Genomic DNA, 26052 nt, shown 5'->3' on the forward strand with positions numbered 1-26052 from the left:
TAATAAAAAATGAGGCAAAGAATGACCTCTTTAAAAAAAAAAAGACTTGAGAGGGGAAGACGGTCAGGGTTTCTAGCCAAAACAGAAACAATTGCTATTTACACTCATTCTCAGTCAATCAGGGCCCAAACAATGACTAAGTAGGGTTTAGCCAGAGACCTATTGTTGTCCAATTAATGAGAGCCAGAGTGATTTAGGGTCGAGACTGGTCTTTAAGAGAAAAAATAAAAACAAAAAAAGTTTCAGAGATAGAATTTACACACCCACAGATAAGAGTGATACCTTATGTAGAGAGAGAAAGAAAGAGACAGAGAGAGACAGAAAGAAAGGAAGGAAAGAAGGAAAGGGAAAAAAAAGGAAAGAAAGCCCTCTTTCACTTAAATCCTTTTCACTTGCATGTCATGGCATCACCTCCCTGAAGTCATGGCCCTCTTCGAGAACGAAGGACAAATAGCAACCTCTGCGAGTAGAAAAGGAGCTGCCCACTGGGGACCAAACTTCCAGTTGGGCAACACCTCAAAGGACCATTATAAGGAAAGTACTTTGTAAATCTTAAATTGTTATTGAAATATGAAATATACTACTATTTATTAAAAGAAATAATAATTATGCTACAAATAAATTTAAAGAATTGTTCATTCTTACCTTATCTGCACACATTGATACTTTAATGTCCTGCTGGGATATTTCATAATGTCTGATATTAAAAACATAATTACCAGCCAATTTCAGAATATCAGCTGAGATATACTCCAATACAGCCACAATATAAAGAGAGACATGATAATCTACTTTATACCCTAAAACTTCCTGTATGGGAAAAATGATAGAAGGAAAAAAGATGCAATTGTTAATTTAAAAAAAATAACATTCTGCTAGGTAACAAATTAATTAAAATCATTATTTAAATGATGAGCCTATAAAGAACTTTTTATGAATCCAAAATGATATGGCCTTTGAAATCTCAGTATACCGAAATTAATTTAAAAGCTAAAGAATAAATTACAGCATAAGATGAGCAATGAAAGAATACATATCCCACAGACATGTAATACATGAAAAAGACTCTCTCCTTTGTTCCACAGAAGTCAGTCACCATACCTATGTCAACATCCTTTGATGGTAAACTAGCCTGGCAGTCCATTCTAAACAAAAAAAGCCCTAAACTGGATTTCTCTGGGTGCTTCTAATTTCAGATCCAGAAATCTATCATGTTAGCTTTAATTAATAGGTGTTACTGTCTAAGAACTATAGAAACTCATTAACAGTTAATATAAGGTCATAGACAGCCAAAGCAAAGTCTTTTGCCTTCTAATAATTACTACAAAAAAAAATCTTATTCTTGAAGAAAAGGATTAGAAACCCCATTGTGATATAAAATAATTTCACATAATACCCATGAAATCCCTTTACTTGAAAAATAGGGTTGTTTTTTTTAAATGGAAAGCACAATTATTTCAATAAATGAAAACCCGTGGGCTTTTTTTTCTTCCTTCCATTAAGATGAAATTGACATGGATACAGTTAACATTTTATTGAAGTTTTCATAATATCTATATGTATATATATAGATATAGATGGATAGATAGATAGATAGATAGATAGGACACAAAAAAGATATTTTTAAGATCCCATATCAAAGAAAAAAGAGCATTCCTAAATACATCATAATGATTCAACACCAGCTTTGAAGAATTTCTGAAGTCTTGAATTAAGGATTATCTCTAAAAGCACGGTGCAATGAAGCAACAAAGAATTCTTTAAAAAAGTAATAATATGAGTCAATAATTCTGGATAACTACTATATTTGTAAAAGATTATATTAAGTGTCATGAGGAGTTAGAAAGAAAAATGTCCAGTCTTAGTTATTAAGGAACTTACTATAAAACCCAGCAAGTAATGAAAATATATAATTGTATAATAAAATCGCTAAAACTACAAAACAACTAATCTAAATTTAAGGAACAGGAAAGTCATTAGGATGAAAAAAATGTTAAAATGTTAAGAATAAGTTAATCAAATCTGGAAAAGTTATACAGAAGAAGAGAATCTTGAAAAGATCTAAGAAAATAATTTGGCAGGCATTTAAGATCTTAATGATCTGCTTGCTGCTGTTATAGATGGAGTTAACCCTAAAAACCCAACCCTAAAAACTACAACTGCCCTCTGCCTCTGAGCACCTTATTTCTTTCTGCAAATGTTCTACTTGCATGAAACATAATCAGGAATGGTACTTCCCAGAAAATGTCTCAATGGTACGGATTGCTAGTACTGCTCTACAAATACAAAGTATCCCAAAAATCAAAAGCTTCAACACCTTAAAACTGTACTAAGACTTTTGGGATACCCTGCATACCCATACACCCTAACACAGAGAATTGACTGAATGATCATTTATTAAGTATTATTATGAAATTCTCTAACAAAGTTAACAAAAGAGTAGTATCTAAATTTATGGAAATAGTCTTACCAATGTAATACTTCTACATTTTGGTTAATAGAAAATGATTTTAAAGAAATGATTTTAAAATAAACATATAATATGTATATAAAGAATTATTTATAATAAAAATATTCCTTTTAATTTTTAATACCTTCAATAAAGGATGAATTTTATCCACAGGCAACAAGAGAGGGGTCCTTCGTTTTCGTTTTTCTATGGCAGACTGTGCATCAGCGATAGCCCACTTGTCAATTGGATGAGGAAAAGTCTTTTGAACACGTTCCTGTTCATATTACAGAAATATATTTGTACTTCTTAAATTTTTGTAAAGATGTGCATAAATACAAAACCAAAACCAAAACTCAACTTTAACATTAACTTTGCTAAAGATACTGACTCATTATTTCCTGAGCCTTCCTAATGCTAATTTTTTATAGGTTTGCGTTTTTTGCAGGATAAGATAAGTAGGATAGTAAAATAAGAAGAACAATGTTTTCAGGTATAGCAAGGTCTGAGGTTGCCAACCTAACTTGTAGGTGACTTCTCAGCCTGCTATTTGTCTCATTTCTGTAATTAATTTCAGAATCCCAAATGCTAGTGTAACCTAAAGATTTATTTCGATATATCTTTATTAATTTCAAAAATTTTAACACCTCTCACACTTGATCCCAACTAAGCTCCAAGGTCCCACTTCAGTGCATCAAATATTACTTATTAGATAAACTGGGGAAATCTCCTTTCTCATAAATAGCTAATTATATCTGCTTACCTATTACAACTGCCCATCTCCAAGAAATAAACATTTAAATTACTGAATATACTATTTATTGACAATTAAGTCAATAATAAAACAAAGACATAATTACAAGAGGAATGAATGCTCTATACTCCTATCTCAATAATTACAGAGGTCCTGGACTTCTGGATTGAATCAGAGACATGAACTAGGTAGGAATAAGGCTTAGACAATCTTTTTGAATCATTTTAAGTAGGTAAAAAAAATCCTTGATCAATTTGGAAATAGTGAAGACCACTGAATGAGTAAGATGACATTACACAGGAAGTGTATTGGCTTAGCAAAAGAAACTTGTTTAAGTCCTAAGGCTCTTAATAAAGTAGCAATGAGGGGGAGGAAGAAGACACATAATGGGGATTCATGAGCAATATTATTAGAAAACCACCTCCAAACCCTCAAGTCTCTCCTTAAGAGAGACAAAGTAGCCTCCCTGTGGGGATTCAGCCTCACTCTTTGTGAGTGGGGAGTTGAGAGAGTAACCCCAGACCATATGACTTTTAATTATCAACAATGTTTTAGCTATGGCAATATCTAGCCCGAGTCACCTCAAAAATGACTATTACTAGGGACTGATTTGCTTTAGGAAAGACAGTCCCACACCATTCAAAATCAGGATACCTTAAAAAGTCTCTTCATAACTGATGCTGAGCCAGCAAAGCCAGAAGAACATTGTATACAGTAACAGCAACACTGTATGATGATCAACTATAACTGACAGCTGTTTTCAGCAATACAACGATTTTAAGACAATTCCAAAAGACTCATGATGGAAAGTGCTATCCACATTCAGAGAAAGAACTATATGGAATCCGAATGCAGATCAAAGCATACTATTTTCACTTTTTTTTCTCATGGTTTTTCCCTTTTGTTCTGATTCTTTTTTTCACAACATGACTAATGTGGAAATATGTTTGATATGATCATACATGTATAACCTATATCAGACTGCTTGCCGTCTTGGGAAGGGGAAAAAGGAGGGAGGCAAGGGAGGAAGAAAAAAAATTGGAACTCAAAATCTTATAAATGTTGAAAACTAAAAAAAAAATTTTTTTTAAAAAGTCTCTTCTGGGGCAGCTAGTAGAGCACTTGCCCTGGAGTCAGGAGGACCTGAGTTAAAATCCCACCTCAGATCAAACACTTGACACTTACTAGCTGTGTGCCCTGGGCAAGTCACTTAACCCCAACTGCCCAAAATAAAAAAAAAATTAAAAAGTTTCTTCATAGAATCATTTTCATTCTCTACACAAAAAAATGATAAGGAACTGACCTGTGATTTCACTCATATAAGGAATTCCTAGGTGACAAAACTCCCTCTGCCAATTCAAGTTAGCACCTCCAACAGCTACCTAGAGCACTAAGATTGAATGACTTGCATTGAAATAGCCAATACTTGTCAGAGATGAAACTTGAACCCAGGTCTGCCTTCAAGGCCAGATCTCTACTATACCATACTATCTCTGTTTTTCTTAAGAGAAAGGTTTCAGAAGTTTAATAAAGTAAGATCTCACCATCTTCTGCCTTCTCCAGTCATGACAGGAACATAATTTTGTCAGCCATCTATCTCACTCCTCATATATTTTTTCCTGTTTCTTAGAGATAGTAACTATAACTTCTGTAGGAAAGGGTTCTGAGACAGGTCTTACAAGAGTAAAGAATTCTTTGAGAGAAAGTTCTGAACATAGATCATCAGGAATAAGCAAGATGGAAATGCAAGAGGATAAAAGTATTACACATACTATAAGAAATTACATATCAGATGATTTTATAATAAGGTTCTTAATGTAACAGCTTCCATTCATATTAGTAGGAACAAAATAAGATTCTCTTGCTAGCCTTAGGGATAATAATGGGGATTCAATAACAAGGGTGATGGAGGGAATTATGTGGAATGATAACCTAAGACTTTTTCAGGGGTAGATTTAGGCTGGCTATTGGTGAAAATAGCCTTTGAAAGACCTATAATGCAGAAAAATACAGTGTCTTCCCAATTAACATAATGCTATGAACAACTACATTTTTATAAACATATACAAACTAGTTTAATGTATTTTATTAGGCTCTTCTATTTTAAGGCATTACTCTCTAAACTTTTAACAAACTGAAAAAGAACATGTTGAAAACAATTAACAAACTAGAGGTAAAAACTACTGTGCCTTCTTTAAATTCCTTTTTATTATAGAGATTTAATATTCAAATCTAATTGCAGAGACAGACTTGGTAAAGAAATGATTGAATTTTATGAATTCTTAAAAATCCTACTAGCTAAAAAAACTACTTGAAAATTAAAATGTTTTTTAAATTAGAAGCATCTCCTAATTTTAGAACAAATGAAAAAAAGTAACAAATAATACAGCCCAAAGTATTCTTTTTGAAGGCCAAGCTGATATTAGCAAATGCTTCTGATTTAATTTCCTTTGAACTGACAGCCAAAATAATTATTTTAAAACAAGCACTGACCTAATTTACAGTGACCTTTTTTTAAGTTTGAGTGTATACAAGCTTAATTTTTTGAGTAATGACGGCTGGAGTATGTTTTGTTACCATGATTTCCAAGGTGAATCAGCCAGCATGGCATTTGAAATAAAATCAACATATCTTTTCTTACCTCTACATCTTGAACAGTTCTTGGCTGCGCAATGCACAATTTATTTAGCAGTTGAAGGATCAACTCTTCAATATAATATAAAGAATCTTCTTTTGCTGAGAGATTGGGGTGAACTTGATGCTGAACCTACAAAAACAATTACTTTATTACTTGTTGGTAAAAAAAATAATAAAAGGATATTCAACAAAAGTCAAGAGAACAAGATACATACAATTTGTAATATCTTATTTAAAAATTAAGACAAAAGGATGAAACAAAAAATATATTGCTTCTTATTTTTCCTTGTAGGTATTTTTCTTGTCATTGAGGATCAGTTGGGGGAAGGTTATTATATTACAACAGTAGAACTGCCCTGAGGAAATGATAGCCAGGCAGGAAAAGAAAAGAGATAAACACCACAGGGAAACAGATGATGCAATTTAAAATGCTTTATAAATATTCAGAAATTTTTAACACCCTCCCTGAAATAAACTATCCTTTATTTTTTGCCTACTTCTGGCAAAATTCCTTTTTTTGTAAAAACAGGTGTAAGGTGATAATGTCAATTAAATTCATATGAAGAACTAGAAGTGAATATTCCATTACATAGTTAGCAATAATTATTCTCAAGGGGACACCAGATATCATGAAGGCAGAATCAAGAGGACTTTGGCAACAGACTGGATAAGGGGAGAGGAGGGAGAGAGAGTGAGGATTTGAGGATGACACCTAGGTTATAAACCTGGGTGACTGGGAGGATGGTAGTGTCCTTGATAGTAATAGAAAAGTTCAGAAGATGGTGGGGGCGGAGAGGGAGAGGAGTGTTGGACATGTTGAGCTTAAGATGTCTATGGGACAGATAGTTCAGATAGTTCAAAATGTCCAATACGAAGTTGGTGATATGAGACGAGAGGATAGGAGGAAGGTTAGGGTTGAATAAACATATCTTAAAAATCATTTGCATAAAAATTATAATTGAGGCCACGGGAACTGATGAGATCACCAAGAAAAAACACATTGCAGAGGTCAGCAAGCTACCTGAGGGCCAAATATTGTGAGCTAAGAATGTTTTCTTTTTTTACATTTTTAAATGCAATAAAACTTTCTTTAAAAATGTAAAAACCATTCTTGTTTTATACAAGTAGTTTGACAATGCCTGATATAGAGACACAAGAGAAGACGGTCCAGGATAGAACTCTGGGGGACATTCATGGCTGATGGATGTGGTCTGGATAAAGACCCAACAAAGAAGACTGAAGAGTAGTCAGATAAAAAGAACCAAAACAGAACAGTGTCACAAACCCTAGACAGAAGAGATTATCAAGAAGAAGGTGCTTTAAAGAAGACAGTGTTTCAAAGGCTGCAAAGGATAAATACTGGGGGTGGGCAGGCAATAGATTTGGCAATTAAAAGATCATTGATAACTTTGAAGAGAGCAGTTTAAATTGAATGATCAGGTCAGAAGCCAGACTGTAGAGTTTAAAACAATATGAAGAAAGGAAATGGAGGCATTGATTATAAAGTTTTCTCAAGAGTTGAGCCATGAAAAGAGGAGATATAGGATGATAGTTAGCAGGTATAAACTGTGCTCTAAGTAAAAAAAAAAAAAAACAAGAAGAAAGTGGCAGGAGCCCAGGACTAAATAGGGTCTAACCATCTCATCCAAGAGGCAGGTTGGAGGGGAAGAGCCTGGCCCAGGCACAAAGTCCCAAATAAGGAATTGAGGCTAGTGATATGTAAACAGAAAATGACACCAGACGCTGTGAAGAAATATGGGTCAAAAGATATCCAGGAAGTGAACCCAAAATAAAGAAAGTAAAACCACAAGCATACACAGAGCCTCAGGGAAAAAAAACACAAAGTCTTTGTTACAAAAACATGTAGATAAAATTAATCAAGAGATTAAAAAATAAGAGCTCTGGAGGAAAAATGGGAAGAACAGTTCAGAAAAGAAGACAGAAAACCTTACCCATGTTGCAGACTCCCTGAAAATTAGGAGAGGACAAACAGAACTCAGCAACTCCATGATACAACAGTAAATATCAAAATATCAAAAAGAAAATAACTGATTGAAAAAACATAAGATAATTTAAGGAATCTACCACGCAAAAAAAAAACCTCACCTAGAAAACAGGAAGGAGAGAACATATAAGAATCACTGGACTCCCTGAAAACCACAATCAAAAGTTTTAAAAGTCTGAATAGAATATTCCAATAAATTATCAATGAAAATTATAGATTTAACAGATGACAACATGTAAAAAGAGAAAAGATAATGAATATGACAGTCATATATTAAAAAAAACCTCCAAAATAAAAAATTTCCAAGAATATCATAGCCAAAACCTAGAATATGCAAGTCAAAGAAAAAAACACTGCAAGCAAACAGAATGAACTGAAATACAAGTGAACAACAGTCAGAAATACATATGACTTGGCAACATCTACAAAAAAGATGAGAAAATCTTAGAACACAATATCCCTAAGACCAAAAGACAAAGGCTTACAACCAAGAATAAATTATCCCACATGCATCCCCCACCTCTTAACAGAGAAATGATGGGAAAAAAGATATTAGAATGAGACATATATTTTCAGACCTGGCCAATGTGTGTATGTTTTGCTTACATATGCTACCTTATTGCAAGAAAGGTTATTGGGCTTTGTTGTTGTTGTTGTTGTTGTTGTTTGAGAGAAAGTGAATCCACTAAGCATTTTCTTAAAATGCACCAAAGAGAATCAAAGCAGATTCAGAGGGAAACACAGATCATCAGGACTACCACAGAACTAAGTAAGGTGCTAAACTTAGTATATCCTTTTAAAAAGCCAAGCTATATATACTCAAGACTGATGGTTTTATATACAATCCTCTTAGTCTATTCTTTGTATATGGAAACATTCATGTTTATTCGTGTCTGTCATGTTCAAAATAGGAAAAAATTTTTTAATTTAAAATTAACTATCTGCTGATAACTTAATATATGCAATGTAAGGAGGCTGGATTGTTCCAGCGGACAAGACCCACTGGAGGGACCTGAAAAGCTGATTCCTTCACCTAAAACTTAAGAAAGTGAAATGATTTTCACAAACACAAATGAGGAAAAGCATCTAAAGGATCCATGATATTTAATAAAATGAAATCTAGCCCCTCTCCCAAGGAAATTAAATATGAAAAACCCTAAAACAATTACCTAGTTTTCAACAAAAAGAATTCATTATTCTCTTCTCATATTTCCTCAAACTGGCATCTATTCCAAATTTTTCTGTTACTACCAATGATAACACCATTCTTCTTCCCCCCTAGATTTGTATTTTTCTTTCCCCCTTCCCAAAATCCCCAAATCCCATCTGTCACAAAATACTAACAATTTTTCTCTCTCAAATTCCCACCACAAACATACTAGTTTGGGCTATCATAACTTTACATCCAAACTACTTCAACAGGCTACATGTTAACTTATCTTCAGTCTCTCTCCATTTTAATCCTACACATGACTTTTGTTTTATTGGAGTAGGTGTGGGACATTTTATTTATTCATTCATTTTAAAGAAATAAGAGTACAGCAGAGGTACAAAAACATACTGTGACCTCCAAAGAAAGAATTGGACATTTCTTAAAAATAATTTTCAATTTTTTAATTATTCTAAGAATGAGCAATCAGAACCTGGCCCTAAGAGCTCTGCTTGCTGCCAAATCATATGGAAAAAGTTAGTAAACCTGCTTCTAGAAGTGCTTGATGTAGGTAGGGTCCTGCTCTCCACTTTAGAGTATATACAGTTATTCTCTAACTATCAGTTTACCCTGTGGTGAAGAGGACTCTTAATTGGCTGCTAACTTAGAATCCGATGTGTGTTTAAAGGGTACTAATTAGCCATCAAATGGAAACCTCTTTTCTGTCTGGATGCATTTGAGTGAAGAGAGAAGACTATTATAAGGTTCTGGGTAGAGAGAAAGAGCTAGTACCAGCAGCCTATTATCCCCACCAAAGTCAACATCAACCATGAGCACAAGGCCTTGCTGTTGCTTCTGACTGTGTTTATATTGAAATGTTAAAGTTTATTGGTGTTTGTCAAGCTTGTTGTAAAGGCAGGGTTGAAATCAACCTACCCCATTTATCCTGGATGCATTTATCAGGTGAGAATACATCTTGATTAAATTAATCAAATGAGAAGGATAAACAATATCTAAATATCTATTTAATCAGACTTTTGATCAAATTTGAAAAATACTTGGATGAACCAGAGCAATGTTGACAGTTTTAAAATTGGCCAAGGAAACTTCATCATACCCTGTGGGTAGAGTGGTCCCAAAGTCTTGGTGAAGTTTTAAATAATAGTGGTGATTGTGGACATTACTAATCATAATGGAAAAGCTTCCAGCTTTTCTCCCTAATATATAATGCTGGCTTATTGGTTTTATCACAGTAGAGAAAGGTGCATTTATTGCTGAGCTTTTTATTTTTTATTAACACAAATATCTGTTGTACTATTTTTTAAAAACTTTTTATACATCTATTAATATAATCAAATGATTTTGATTATTTATAAAATTAACATGATATATTATATATAGTATTCCTAATACTGAACCAACCCTGCCTTGATGATATAACTACAACCTGGTCTTTTTTTTTTTAAAGCAATTGGGGTTAAATAACTTGCCCAGGGTCACACAGCTAGTAAGTGTCAATGGTCTGATGCCGGATTTGAACTCAGGTCCTCCTGAATCCAGGGCCAGTGCTCTATTCACTGCACCACCTAGCTGCCCCCCAACCTGGTCTTAATGTACAATCTTTTAAATACATTGTTATAACATCTTTGCTAATTGTTCTTAAACATTTATGGGTATATTCATTAGGGAAGGGTAGCTAGGGGGCACAGTGGATGGAATGCCAGACCTAGAGACAGGAAGATTCATCTTCCAGAGTTCAAATCTGGCCTCACTTACTATCTGTGTGACCCCAGATAAGACACTTAATCCTGTCTGCCCCAGTTTCCTCATCTGTAAAATGACAGAAAATAATAGCACCTACCTCCCAGATTGTTGAGGATAAAGTGCTTTGCAAACATTAACATGCCATACAAATGCTAGCTATTATTATTATCATTCTTATTATTTACATTCAGTAATTGCCAGAGAGCTCTCATATCTATTCTGAAATTTTATTCTTGCTAATCTATTTGATTTATATGATTAAATCTAATAAGGACATGCTGATTATAGTTTTGCTGTCTTTCATTCTGTCAATTCATTGACTTCCTTTAAGTATTCAGATGCTGTGGCATTCAGGGCATTATATGTTAAATATTGATACTATTTCGGTGTCTGGTTCTTTTAGGCAAAATGTGGTCTGTTTATCTTTTAACTATGTCTACCTTTACTGTTGCCTTCTCTCAGATTATAACTACTACTTCTGTTGAAGGTTCACCTGAGGCATAATAAATTCTGCTTTAGCATCTCATTTTAACTCAGTGTGAACCTTTTTGTTTCAAGTGTGTTTCTTATAAACAAGACAAATAGATTCTGCTTTCTAACCTATTCCCTATCCTCTTTGCTTTAATGGATGAACTAATTCCATTCACATTCATGGTTATGAGTATAAAGAACATATTTTTTCTCCATTCATTCTATCCTCCCCACACACCCTTTGCAAAGAAAGAGAAGGAATGTTATCAATATTAATTGAAGTGATGTGCTTCTAACTCCATCCTTTTTTCTCCCACCCAGACTCTTAATCACTGGTTCTTATCCCCTCTTATTTTCTTTTAATCCCCCCTCCATAGTCTATCCCCCTAAGCTGAAGTTTGTTTTGCTTATGGCTATTTCCAGTACTGTATGCCTCTTACACCTCTCTCCCGGGCCCCTTTTCCCTGCTAAATTATATATGTGTATATGTGTATGCATATGTGCATATGTGTTCCAATAATCCTTCATCTGATTCAGACAAGAGTAAGGTTCATGTAGTTCCTGGTCATTCCTCTATCCCTACTCCTTCCTCCTGAGAAATAATCAATTCCATCCCCTTCTGTCTTCCTTCTTATCCCCTAAGAACCATCAAGGCAGAAAAAATCCATTTATATTTGTCTTCTTTAACTTCCTCTATGAATGAAATTAATTAAAAAATATTTATTAAGCATTTATTTATATAGCCAAGCACTATGCTAAGCAGAGGAGACACAAACATAAAAAATACAGACAGTCCTTAATTTCAAGGAGCTCACAATCTAATTAGAGAAAATAATACAAAAGAAAATTCATTTTCAGGGCCATTGAAAAGAAATTGAATTTCTAAAGAGAACACACAAGACCTAGTGGTTCTTAGGTTACATAAGTAGGTCAGACAACAGTACCGGGGATTTTCAGGGCCTAGAGGTTCTCCTCATTAATCTGCTTCTATTTTAACTTTAGCTGCAATGTTTTTGTTCATGCAAAAACTTTTTAATTTTATGTAATTAACACTCTAAGAGAAGCCCAGAAGAAAGCTACACCATACCTAAAGGGAAGTTTATGAGGACTCCACAAAAGGGAGAAAAGGGCTTCCAGAAACCAGGAGCTATGAATTGCCCCTTTGCCACATGCGGTCTCTAATACTTTCTCCTGGATTCTATATCTACTTGTGGAAGAGTATGCCTCCGGTCTGAGGAAATGTTTGGTATCAACTATTCTTATTATACTATCTTAGCATACTCATTTGTAAAGCTAATTAAGGATGAATGGTTAATTAATATCAACTTACAATCAATGAGAAACACAATGCTGGAGGGCTTATGATTGATAGTATTAAAGAAATCATTCACATTAGCATGCAAGCAAATTCAAATTCACAAGCCTGCTTTATAGAATAGAGATAATAGTAGAAAGAACACTGAACTTGTAGTTAGGAAGCCTAGACCTAGGTTTGGATCCTGCTTCCATTGCTCCTACCACTTCTAAGTAGCATGACCATGGGCAAGTCACAACCTCTCTGACGTTTCAGCGTCTTCATCTATAAAATAGGAATGACAATAACCATAACAATAACTCTAACCACTATGATGTGGGAGAGTCACAGTCTGTTTCAGCAGCAAGAGTGCATACATTTATAGAGCCATGAGTCTTCTGAAGTATTGAAGAAATGTGTCCAACACAGTACTAGGCACAGAGAGAACTAATGAATACCTGATGAATTAAATATTTAGTACAAGCACCAACTGGTCAGTCTTTAGAATCAATCCATTACCTAGGTAATTACTAAAATATTAAATAACGTTGTCCTGACTAGCAAATCACTTGGGCTCAGAAATGTATGTAAGATAGGCAGATTAAATAATTTATATTTTTCTTTTGACATTCAACTAGCTTTTAAGGAAACTCCTACTATTCCTCTTGTATGACAAATATGGAAATTCTTAGCATTTCTACAACATGATTGTAATACTCCATAAATAGAGCAAAAATAAAATAATGCTTACTATGCATATCTTTACAATTACTAGAATGTACTTTTAAAAAAAATTTATGTAAAGGCAAACTAAATTACTAGCTTTTACCAATTTATGGGAGCATTTAAAATTTCCAAAAAATTAAACACTTGTACAAATGAATGTGTTTATTTATATATGTCAAGATCAAGAAATCAGGTAATAAAGCTAAACAGAAATTTAACAAGCACTTTATCTTTTTAATAGTTTTTACCTGTATGAATTTCAACAAGTTACTTAACTTAAGTTACTAGGTTTTGGTTCCACCATCTATGGACTAAATGATTGCTAAAGGTCCTTTCTAGTTCAAAATATATGACCTACTTAAGTTTTCACTGGAATCACTTAAGTATATAGTCTTGCTGTAGGTGGGTCACTACTATGGAAATATTATGCAATATTATGCATCTAAAAATGCAAGTAACATATCAAAAAATCACTTTCTCAATCAATTTTCTTGAGCCAACAAGTTAGAATTCAAAACTGGGAGGAAGGGTCTTACAAATAATTAATTCAACCCTCTCATTTTAACACATGAGCAAACTAAGGTCTAGTGAAGTTAAGTGACTTGACCAAGGACATAGATATGGTGATTAACAGAACCAGAATTCCAAGTCCTTATATCTAAGTACAAGATTCCTTCCATTGCCAAGGCTGTGGTTTGTAAAATGATTCCAGAATTATTTTAGTAAATGATTTACAAAGCTGTTTTAACATTAAAGAATATTATGTTAATAATATAAATTTTATTTTAAATAATTTTAAAATCCTAAGTGCTATATTTCAACAATAAAAACCAATGAAAAATATGAAAATTCCACCCATAAACCACTCCAGCAGGGAATCAAGATGACAGTGATAGATAAACAACACAATTTATTTCTCTAAGCATTCTACATCTCAGTATCCCAAGGACATAGTAAAATAAACATATCAGTTTCCTAAAAGACTGATCAGAAAAAAAAGCACAATTAAAATAACTTACAATTTTAATGGTCATTTAACAAGTTAGACCTGTATTCTAGTTACTCCATTTTTAAAAATTACAATGAAGTGTTTCCTTTCACTTATACAAGATAGAGAGGACATTAAATTGACCTGACGTGACCATAAAATATTTTGGGCATAAAACTGTGGTTAACCTTGCCTAAAATCAGATTGTCAAAGCAAAAATAAAATGGTATACTCCAGAAGTGTTTTCCCAATTTACATTTATTAGGTCCTCCATCATCAAGTGTGTAAGGATCAAAAACTTTATCAATTAGAATGAAGATGAATGAAAAGTCACTGGAAGCAATAACAGCTTCAAGCTGTCTTATCAAAACAAAATACTGGAGCAAAAAAAAATGCAAAATGGAAGTGCTATAAATAGAAGTTGAAACTGCACTTGAGATGATAAGTCAGGGAGAATGGCTAGAAGAGACCAAGCATATTGAAGAAAACCATGCTGGATGCAACCTAATCGTGAAAGCATTGCCAGATCACTTCACAAACAATTTCAAAGAAGATACCCACCTCCTCTGGGGAAAAAAAAAACCCTCACAGACAACATTACTACTCATTCTTCCTCCAAAATCAATCAAGAGACTATCAATAGCTACCAAGTCATGTGCCTTTCTCATCTTTATAAAATATTTATGAGAACAATTCACATACACATTGAGCATACTCAATGAAAATACAACAAGGAACAGACTTTTGCAAATGATCTTTCTATAGCAGACAACATCTTTATAGTCACTCAGTTGATTAAAAAGTAGAGAATTAATACAAGAATCCACAGTGTTTAATGTTTAAAACAATGGTTTCCAAAGCGGGGGCCAGTATCCCCATGCATTGTAGGAAACATTCTATAGGGGTACAAAAAGAAAATGTAGACTTGGGCCTTCCTATTCTCAATATGGCAAGTTTCTCAGGAAGACAAACTTTCTAAGAAACTGTTGAGGCAGAAGTCACTTCTTTCCCTCTAGAGAATGACGGGCAAGAGATCTGGGAGGGAGGGAGAGTGAGGCATGAACAGCTGAAGCAAGAAGCAGAGGTGGAGATGGGGGATGGGAGAGATGAAGAAAATAAGAGGCTAGTAGGGCCCAGGAGGCTTAGGAATGCCCATAAAGGTAGCAGGGTACGTAGGACTCATCAGGGCTGCAGCTGGAAACAGGTCACTTAGGGCAGTAGACCCAGCAAGCTGATAGAAGGTAACAATCAATCAATCAAAGAGTATTTGTTAATCACCTACTATGTACATGTTACTATGTTCAAGGGATATGAAAACAAAAGTAAAAGAATCCTTTCCCTGAAAGAGTTTACGTTGTATCAGGGAAGATACTATTTATATATTTGGTGTTCAGTCACTTCAATTGTACTGGACTCCATGACCCCATTTGGGGTTTTCTTGGCACATACTAGAGTGGTTTGCCATTTCTTTCTCCAGTTCATTTTACAGATGAAGAAACTGAGGCAGAGTTAAGTGATTCGCCCAGGGTCACACAGCTAGTAAGTGTCTGAGGCCACATTTGAACTCAGGTCTTCCTGACTTTGGGCCCAATGCTCTATTCATTGTGCCACCTAGCTGCCCTATGATACAAATATTGGTTTATACAAAAAAAAAAAAAAGACAATCTTGGGGATCACTAGCAGCTTTGGGATGAAAGGTAGAAAGGGAATCAGGAAAGATTTCATATGGATGGTCCCTGAACTAAGTCAGTGGCAAGAGAGTACATTCCTGTACTGGAGGACAGGTAGAGATGAAAGATGGAGCATCTTTTACAATAGGCAGTGAGCAGTAAGACTCAGTTTGGCTGGACCAAAGAGAATGTGAAGGGGAATAATGTGTAATAAAATTACAAAGGTAGGTGGAGGCCAGGTAGCAGACAGCTTTAAATGCCAAAGAGAAAATAATGCAGAAACCTATAATAAAGAAAACAATGAATGGGGAAATTATTCCAAAAGATTGTCTCTGACTGAGATGGATGTTAAGATGTTGAGAGAAGCAAAAAACAAAGGTAGAAAATAACAGAGAGGGGAGAGGTTCTAGTATCCTTAGTTCTATAAGTTACTCCGCAAAGCTTTTTGAGTTTGTATACTGAAGCTTCACAAAGTAAATAGATCTCAGTCCTCTATGTGGCTTGTGACTCATTCATCAGTGCCTTTCAAGAAGTGCCTCTATCATTCTGGCTAAATGTGGCTACTGAATACCAGTATAGACTGCAGTTCTTCTAGAGAAACCCACAGATGAGACTAAGAAAATGAAAGATGGAAAAGAATTGGGTATATAGATGAGACAGCTGTCAAGGACAATCTCTGATGTGAACTCTAATGTTGCCAAGCCAACTAGTGGACACAGAAAAAGATGCCCTCAGGCTATGTTCTTCAGAGGTTTGTTAGAAAATCATTCCCTCATTGCAACCAGCTATGGACCATCTGGATGAAGAACTAGATCTGCTGCTGAATTTAGATGATTCTATAAAAAAGAATAACACGCAAATCAGACATCTTGGGATTCCAAATAAAAAAAAAAGACAGAAAGGTAACCAAGAAAAAAAACGAACCTGTAAAACTCTCTGTTTGGAATCTGAGGAACAACTAAACACATCCAAAAAAGTGTTATAAAGGATGAACCCGCAGACTGGGTGGACAACGTGATTTCTTAAAGAAATCTGACTTACAAAGACCTATGAAAAGTTTGAGAAGACTGAGAGATAAAGTAAAAAGAAACTTTTTTTCTACTTAGAACTGTCATAACTGTCATTTTACAAAGAAACATTATTAAGAGAATTTCATGAAGATTGAGTCTGGGGAGCAACTCCAGAGCTGTGATGTTAAACTCAAATAGAAATGGGGGGCATTAATCTACATATAAGGATCCCAATGAGCTGCATACTGATTTAGCTTTAAAATGTAATATTATCCATGTTTTATTATACCTTATATATTTATTTACTGTATTTTTTATTTTGTTAAATATTTCCCAATGACATTTTGATCTGGTTCAGGCCTCCCTCAGGGTACTACTGGTCCCATAGTAGGGATACATGTGTGTATATGTGTGTATATCCTTTTGGTATTGGGACACTTTTGCTCTAGAGTGATAGCTTAAAAGAAACTAAAGAGTTTTGGTGGTTTTTTTTCCTGTCATAGCTAGAGAAAGCAGACAGAAGATGGAGGTATCTTCTTTCTTTATAAACTACTATAACCTTTATCTTGTAAAGAGAATGAAAAGGATTCAAATTCTAGCTCTGACACTACCTGTTTGGCAATGTAAATCATTTCACCTAGAATCCCAAATTCCCCACAATACAAGAATCACAACATTTATATTAGTCACCTTGCAGGGTTGCACAAGAAAAGTGATTTGTAAACCTCAAAGTACCATGGTAATTTGGAGTTTTTTACTAGATGAAAATATCTAAAATATGTAAAGTATAGGGGATATGGAATCAGAAAAACTGGGTTGGCATTGGGCAAGTCACTGAACCTCTCTAACTGCAGTTTCCTGTTCTGTGAAAGAAGAGGGCTGAAGGAAGTGATCTATCCATTTGGGTGGGTGTGGGTGTGCGCGCACACGTGTGTGTGTGTGTGTGTGCGCACGCACGCACATAACATCAGAACTACATAAAGGGAAATAAACAGCACGAGATTAGGCTAAAAATGTAGGATGCTACCAACATTTGCAGAGGGATTTTGTGGTGGGACAGGCGTTTTCTTGACTCAGTGTCCCTGACTTTCTACTCCCCTACAATCTGATTGGCCCCAGCTTCCCTGACAGCTTCCTGGCCTGGGGGCATAAAAGGTCCCAGCCTTGTGAGTTGGTGCCTCTCTAAGTACCACTGTATCCTTGCTGTATATCCTTGCTGTGTTTGAACAAAATAAACTTCCTTTGTTCAATAACTCACAAATGCCTCATTTCATCATAACAGACAGACTAAATCAAGAGTTCATGAGTTTAAAGTTCCACCTACAAAAGCTTTAAATGCTAGCCTAAGGAGTTTGACCTTCACATAGATAACAGGACACCAATGAATGGTTTTGACCAGAGTTGTGACATTACCAGATCTATGTGTAAGGAAAATAAGTCTGGTAGCTAAAACGAAAGATAATTTGGAAGGTGAAAAGAAGAAAGATTCCATGCGGTGGCATGATAGCAATATGAATAAGAAGAAAAAAGAGATGCTCACAGACTCAAGCTAGAAAGGATCTTAAAGGTCACTCAGTTCAACCTTCTCATTTTATTGATGAAGAAACTGAGGCCCAAAGAGGTTTAGTAACTTGCCTATGGTCACAGTGGCATCTCAGATGTTCTCTCTACCACTCTTTCCCCACTTCATTTCATCCTGGATACCACTCACAAGCTGGTTTGAGCTGGCTTCACAATGAAGGACTGAGGCATGGTAGTAGAGGTCTAGAACCACTGTTAAGTGATTTTTGAAAGATTATTGAACATGGGATTGGAGAAGGGAAAGTGTCACACTGATTTTAAAAAAGAGAGAGAGTAAAGTCTGTAAACTGAAAGCCAGTAAGCTTGACTTTGATTACTAGGAAAATTCCAGAATAGATCATTAAGGATAGTCATCAACTATCTAGAAAGAGAAAAGATGATTACAAAGAGGTAATATGATTTCATATAGAACAAGTCATACCAGAGTTATATTGCTTCCTTTTATGATAGGATTATTAAACTAGATGAGGGAAATGCTAAAGATAAAGACTACTTAGTTATTGCAAAACTTTTGATAAATTGTCTCATATTATTCTTAGGGAGAAAACAGAAAAATATGGATTAGAAGAGAATAAAACCTAGATAGTGGATGGTCCAGCTCCAAAGAATCCACTGTCAATTGGTCAATGTCAACCTGGCTAGAAACCCCTATGATTTGTTTGTTCTGTTCAACATTTTTATCAATGACACAGATAAAGATATAGTCTTTGAATTTGCAGGTGATATAGAAAGCTAACACACTGGGCTATACAACCAGGACCCAAAAATATCCTGACAGGCTAGAGCACTGGGCTGAATCTGGTAAGATTAAATTCAATAGATAAAAGTGTAATGTATTACATTTAACATTTTTTTAAAAATCACCTCACAAGGACAAAATGGTTAGAAATGAATTATTTTTTTAAAAGAATTTGAGGTTTTGGTTAACTGCAAGCTCAACAATAGCACATAATACAATGTGGTAGCAAAAAAAAAAAAGCTAACGCAATCTTGGGCTGCATTAAGAAAGACATGACTTCTACAAACAGGGAAGTGATCATTACACTGTACGGTGCCTTCATAAGACCTCATCTGGAGTATTTTGTTCAGTTCTAGGTGCTATGATTTATGAAAAGACACTAATAAGCTGGCAAATGTCCTGAAGAGGGCAAACAGGATGGTGTAGGGCCTTTAGTCCCTGTCATAATGATCACTGCAAGAAACTAGGTCTATTTAGCCTGGTGGGGAGAAAAAAAAAAGACTTAAAAGAGGATGTGATAGCTGCCAAAGTATTTGCAGGATGGTCATAAGGAGGAGGGGTTAGATTTGTTCTGGCTTCAGAGAGCAAACCAAAAGCAATCACTGCAAATTACAAGAGAGCTAGTTTAAGTTTGATAGCAGGAATAACTGCCTAACAATTATGGCTACTTAAAATGGAATGGGATGCAGTGGAGCTTCCTTTCATGTACAGGTTGAACTAGCTGGCTTCTTAAATTTTGTGATCCTATGGAACAATATGAATAAACCTATAGTAGTTGGCTCATTACAGATCATGAAGGAGTTTAAATGTAAAAGGGAAAGCTTGAGGTCAGTATGGCATGACATAATAACATGCTGGCTCTTCTGATCACCATTTTCCTTCAAAAACAGGTTTCTTCTGGTTCTCCTCCTACCTGTCTGGCGACTCCTCAGTTTCCTTTGCTAGATCATTATCCATGTTCTGCTCCTTAATGAGATATACCTCAAGACTCTGTTCTGGGATCTCTTCTTTTTCTGTGACCTTTCTCTAGGTAATCTACTCAGTTCTCATGGATTCAGTTACCTCTTTTGTTGTTTGGTCATTTTTCAGTCATGTCCCACTCTTCATTACCCCATTTGGGGTTTTTTTGGCAAAGATACTGAAGTGGTTTGCTATTTACTTCTCCAGCTCATTTTTACAGATGAGGAAACCAAGATAAACAAGGTTAAGTGACTTGCCCAGGGTAACAAAGGTAGTAAGTGTCTGAGGCTGGATTTGAACTCAGGAAGTTGAATTTTCCTAACTCTAGGCCTGGTACATTATCCACTGTGCCACCTAGGTGCACCTCAGTTATCTCTATGCAGGTCTATATATCCAGTCCTAGTTTTCTCCTGCGCTCCAATTCTGCCCATTGAACATGGTGTCCCATAGGCATCTCAAACCCAACATGTTCAATCATTATCTCCCCCACCACCACCACTTTCCACCCTATACCACTCCTCTTCCAAACTTCCTTTTTTCTATTGAGGGCAGCAACATCATTCCAGTCACTCACCCTTGTAACCTCAGGTTAATTTTCTAGAACTTATTCTTCCTCACTCTCCCCCACCCCAACTTTATCAAATCATTTACCAAGTCTTATCAATTCTAACTTTTCAATACCTTTCAATCCATTCCCTTCTTCCTACTCATGACCCTTCCTAATCATGACCCTTGCCCAGAATCTCAACACTTCAGCTGAAAATTATTGTAACAGTCTCATCCTACTTAGTCTTGCTGTATCTAACCCCATTCCAATCTATTCACCTCAGAGCTACCAAATTGAAATCCCTAAAATATAGGTCTGACAATATGATTCCTCTGCATGCAAAGCTTCACTGCTGCTGCTACACCCCCACCCCTCAACCTCCACTGTCTAGAAGCTAATGTCAAAGATTATAAAGTCCTGGACAAAAAAAAATCCAAATACCATAGGGGCACAGATTATATTTTCTTCACTGTTGTCCACTAAAGGCAAAGGATAAAGAAAGAAAACATGATTCAGGAAGGGAACAGCTGGAAAAAAGAGTATCTAAGCATGAGATTTAGACCTCTTAGAACATAACTTAAAATGCAGGAATAACAGACTTCTAGTCAGGGATGGAGTAGAATCCTACTGTAAATTTACATTTACAGTTTCTTCACCTAAAACTGAGAGGGTTGGACTAGAGGTCCTTTGAGGTACCTTCCAACTCTAAACCTATAATTTAACAAAGAATGGTTAACAAAGAGTACACTTAAAGGGAATCTTGAAAATCTAATCAAAAGATCTTAAAATTGAAAAAGATACAAGGAGAAAAGCTACCTGGCATTGAGTAACTAAAATGAACCCTAGCTCTTGAGACATCCAGACATCTCATTTAACAGAAAACAAAATCCAAGAAAGAAACTAATAGTAAAACTCATGGCCCCAAGAATCTTACATAAATACTGAAAGTTGTCAACAAGCAAGAAGAGCTAGACATCTGAAACCAAGGAGGCAAATCTGATCTCTCAGGTATTACTGAGACCTGGTGGAATGAAAACCATTACCTTATTGAAAAGAAACAGGATAAGAAAAGGAAAAGTTAAGGTTACTGTAGCATGGTGTTTCAAGAAAATATGCTTATGAAGACAGCAGACTGAGCTCTACCAGACAAATCCTCTACAGAGATCTAGGAAATGCATCAGACCAAGACCTAATCAGGAAATTTTTTTTTAAATGACAGTGAGTCATTTTTCCAGCCCAGGCTGACCCATGGAGACAGAGTTCTGAAGACACTGGGGACAGGGTCTAGCCAAGAATGACTATAGGTTTCAACTGGTAGCTTCATACAGACTTGGAAGTGCAAACACAGGAGTCAAGAGAAACAGATAAAGGCAAACATAAGTAAACAATCCTAAGGGACTAAACTAGAATAAACTGCTTACATTCTAAAACACAGGTCTAATCATGTCACCCCATCCCCTTTATTCAATAAACTCTAGTGGCTCCCTATTGCCTCCAGGAACAAATACAAAATATTCTTATTTGTCATTCAAAGCCCTTCATAACCTATCTCCCCTTACCTTTCCAGTCTTCTTATACCTTATTCCCTGATACATCCTCTTTCATCCAGTAACACTGGCTTCCTGGCTGTTCCACAAACAAGACACTCCATCTCTCAGCTCCTACATTTTCTCTGGCTGTCCCCCACACCTGCTCTGACTACTGACCTTACTGGCTTCTTTTAAGTCCCAACTCAAATCTCATCTTCTATAGGAAGTCTTCCCCAACCCCTCTTAATTCCAATGCCTTCCTTCTTTTAATTATTTTCTATTTATCTTATATATAGCTTTGTCTATTTTTGTTTGCTTTCCTACTTATTTCCTAATAGCTTTCCTATTTATCTTGTATATAGCTTTGTCTATTTTTGTTTGCATTTAGTCTCCCCATTATATTGGAAGCTCCTTGAGGGAAGGGACTGTTTTTTGACTCTTTTTGTATCCCCAACCCTTAGCAAAGTGCCTGGCTCATAAGTAGACTCAATACATATTTATTGATTGCTCCACTGACTACAATGGGCCTCTTAATCCTATTATAATCATCATCATCACATTAGACTTAAAAGGACACATGAATGTCTGTCTGTCCCATGGAAAAGATTAGATCTTTTTCAGTTTGATGACATAGGACAACCCCAGTAGCAATGAATGGAAGTTGCAAAGAGGCAATTAAAGCTATCCATAAGTGGAAAGGGCTACTTATCTAAGTTCCCCCTCCTAGGAGATCTGATTGTCAGAGAAGCTGGACATGAATTGGACTAGACAGTTGCTGAGGTCCCTTACTTACGACTCTAAAAAATATATCCTGTGATTCTGTGACTATAAGTTTTAGAATCAATGCTTAAATATACCTTCAGATTTAACTTATTCCACTAGATATGTATCTGAGAATTCAGTAACTACTGCCTTTGCAAACAGCATATTTACCCATAAAATCTCCATTGTCAATTAAGGATCTTCACACTAGTGTGGCAAGGCTGTTAATTAGATACTTCCTCAGACACCTGGAAAGATTCATTTAAAATAAAAATAGCCAGAGGCCAGGGAACTTCATTCTATCAGAACCTAATTTGATATGAATGCTTAGCATTAAAGAATGAAAAACAGGCAGGCCACTGGTTAAGGCTCTGAAATATTTTCCTTATAAAGCATTTCTCTGAAATAGGATTAAGTCTATGTATAACCTGCAAAAGAATGTATAGACAGAGATTTCATCTATAAACATCATTAGTCTACAAAGCCAAGAAAGAACAGGAATAGGCAAAGCTAAATCAGTCAGTCCACCAAGAAACAGTTATTAAGCTCCTCCTATATGCCAGGAACTTAGAAAGGCAAATGACAGTTCTTGCTCTCAAGAAGTTCACAGTCTACAGTAGCTAACTTTTATAACATGCTTTAAGGTTTCGAAGGCACTTTTAAAACATGTTATTTGGTTGCCACAACCAAAGGTTGACAATTCAGTTTAAATGTGTAACATTCTACCCATGAAATAAAAATTAAGTCAATTATTCCTATAAGGAAATAGGAGACCACCAATAATAATCCTTAATATTTAAAAAGGTTTTAAAATGGCAACAAAATGTGGCATTTCCTCTCTCCACAAAAGCTACAGTGCCACAAGCAAAGAGCTTGTTTACAAAGACAGTCAGGAGAGGATTTTTCATTTCTGGGTTCCGACTGTAAACTTCTGCTGAAGAGGAGGCTACTACTTACATTTTAATTCTCTTGAAGGTCTACAATTTTTCATGTTGAACCCTAGCTTTGTAAATAAACTCAGCATCTTCTATTGGCACAGAAGAGTCAAACATTATGTGCCTTGGAACTGCTCCTTGCTTTTTTAACAATCTAGCCCCAACTCCCACTCCCCACCAAGCTAAGTCAGGGCAGTGGACAGTACAATGAAGCTGGGAAGGAACTGACTGGGAAAAGCCTTGGAGCATTCAAATGTGTGTTAAAGAGGAGAGAAAGAAAGAGTTAATCAGAGGAGCTGGGTTAAAATCCCAGATCAGCTACTCATTGCCTGTGTAACCTTGCTGGATCTCAGTATCTTCTTCTGTAAGATGAGGGAATTTGCCTAGACCATAAATTCAGCTAGGTGGTGCAGTGGCTAGAACAGGGGTAGGGAACTTGTGGACTCGAGACCACATGTGGCCTTCTAGGTCCTCAAGTGCAGCCCTTTGACTGAATCCAAATTTCACAGAACAAATCCTTGAGGCTGCATGTTCCCCACCCCTGGCCTAGAGTGTCAGGCCTGGAATCAGGAAGATTCATCTGTTTGCCTCAGTTTCATCTGTAAAATGAGGTGAAAAAGGAAATGGCAAAACACTTGAGTATCTCTGCCAAGAAAACCCTAAATGGGGTCACAAAGAATCAGACATGACTGAAACAACTTAACAACAATAGATTAATAAATTTAAGCAGAGTTAATCTTTATGGTCCTTTTCCAGATCTAAATCTACAATCCTAGTTTCTACAAATTAAGCTAGTTTTATTTCAGCAAACAGTAATCTTTAAAAGGCTTACAAATATTGAAAAAAAATAATAGTGGAGTTTAGGTTACAGAGCAACTATCCTGGTACAGAACAAAGGCCTACATGGGATACATGGAAATGCAGAAAAAGAGTTCTTCCCATATGAGACACATTTCAAAGGAAAGACCAACAGCATCACTGACTTGTTAAGGGAAAAAGACAAGTCAGAGGACTCCAGGTGATTCAAAGATATGACACTGATAGAACAGAAATGTTGGGGGGGGGGTTTATTGCAAGTGGTTTGGGTAGAGGTAAGAGGGAATGTAAGCAGATAAAAATGTTTTGGATACAGTTAATCAGAGGCAAAAGTAAGCCTGATATAAGTGAAAATATCTATGAGGCAACAGTAGGTATGGAACATTAGCTATGGAACTAGAACAGAAGTTTCAAATTTCCAGCCCAAACCAGATTAAAATGTAATCAGGAAATGTTTAACAAAATAAATAAGAATACAATACAACATAAATAACGTTAATTTGTAGTTTTCTAAATCAATCCGCAATGATAGGGATCCATTTCTATTTGGGTTTGACATCACTGATCTTCAAGTCCTCTGCATAAAGACAACCAATGAAACCTCTATTCTAGAACAATAGAACTCAAAAGTAAAGAGACCAAAAAAAGAAAAAAGAAACAAAGACTAAGCTTTGAACAATTGAACAACAGCGAGTTACAGAGAGTGGGAAAAGGAATTGGCAAAAGAAATGTAGGAGGAGATCCAACATAACAGCACAGTATCACAGAAACTATGGAAGAAGAGTTTCAAGGATGCATCGACAACAGCACAAAGGTAAAGGAGAATAAAGGTGGAGAAAAGGTCAGAAGATATGACAATACTCACTGATAACCATCCTGGGAGCAGTGCAAGTACCCTCTGTCAAGTCACTTCTATAAGAATTTAATAAGCACCCACATTTAGAGAAGTGAAAATGTAACAGTTCCTGTCCTTGAAATATTAACATTCTTCTAGTGGAAAACAACATACATGTAGATAAATGTATATGAAAATGAAATAAGAGTAAATAAAAAGTAATTTCAGGATTGTGTGAGCCCTAGAAACTGGTGGGTTCAGGAAAGGCTTCCTGTGGATGACATCTAAGTTTTAAAAGAAGCTAATAATTCCAAAAGACAAAGTTAAGGAGGGAATATTTTCCAGCTTTGGTATAGACCCTGAGCAGAAGCATAGACACAGGAAATGGAAAGGGAGTATACTAATTTGAACAGAATGCAGAATGTGAGAA

The 26052-nt window shown here is 35.6% G+C and overlaps 1 protein-coding gene across 1 annotated transcript in view; it reads right to left on the bottom strand.

Annotated features, from left to right (window-relative positions):
* SOS2 (SOS Ras/Rho guanine nucleotide exchange factor 2) overlaps positions 1-26052 on the bottom strand; it is a 117356-nt gene that overhangs the window by 79717 nt on the left and 11587 nt on the right. The window contains exons 2-4 of the mRNA XM_020991309.2: positions 5845-5970; positions 2595-2726; positions 646-810 (exon numbers count right to left, since the gene is read on the bottom strand). Coding sequence (XP_020846968.1) covers positions 646-810; positions 2595-2726; positions 5845-5970 — 423 coding nt within the window. The remainder of the gene's footprint in view (positions 1-645; positions 811-2594; positions 2727-5844; positions 5971-26052) is intronic.

Source organism: Phascolarctos cinereus, unplaced genomic scaffold (assembly GCF_003287225.1).
Source record: "Phascolarctos cinereus isolate Bilbo 61053 unplaced genomic scaffold, phaCin_HiC Scaffold_2;HRSCAF=192, whole genome shotgun sequence".
NCBI lineage: Eukaryota > Metazoa > Chordata > Mammalia > Diprotodontia > Phascolarctidae > Phascolarctos > Phascolarctos cinereus.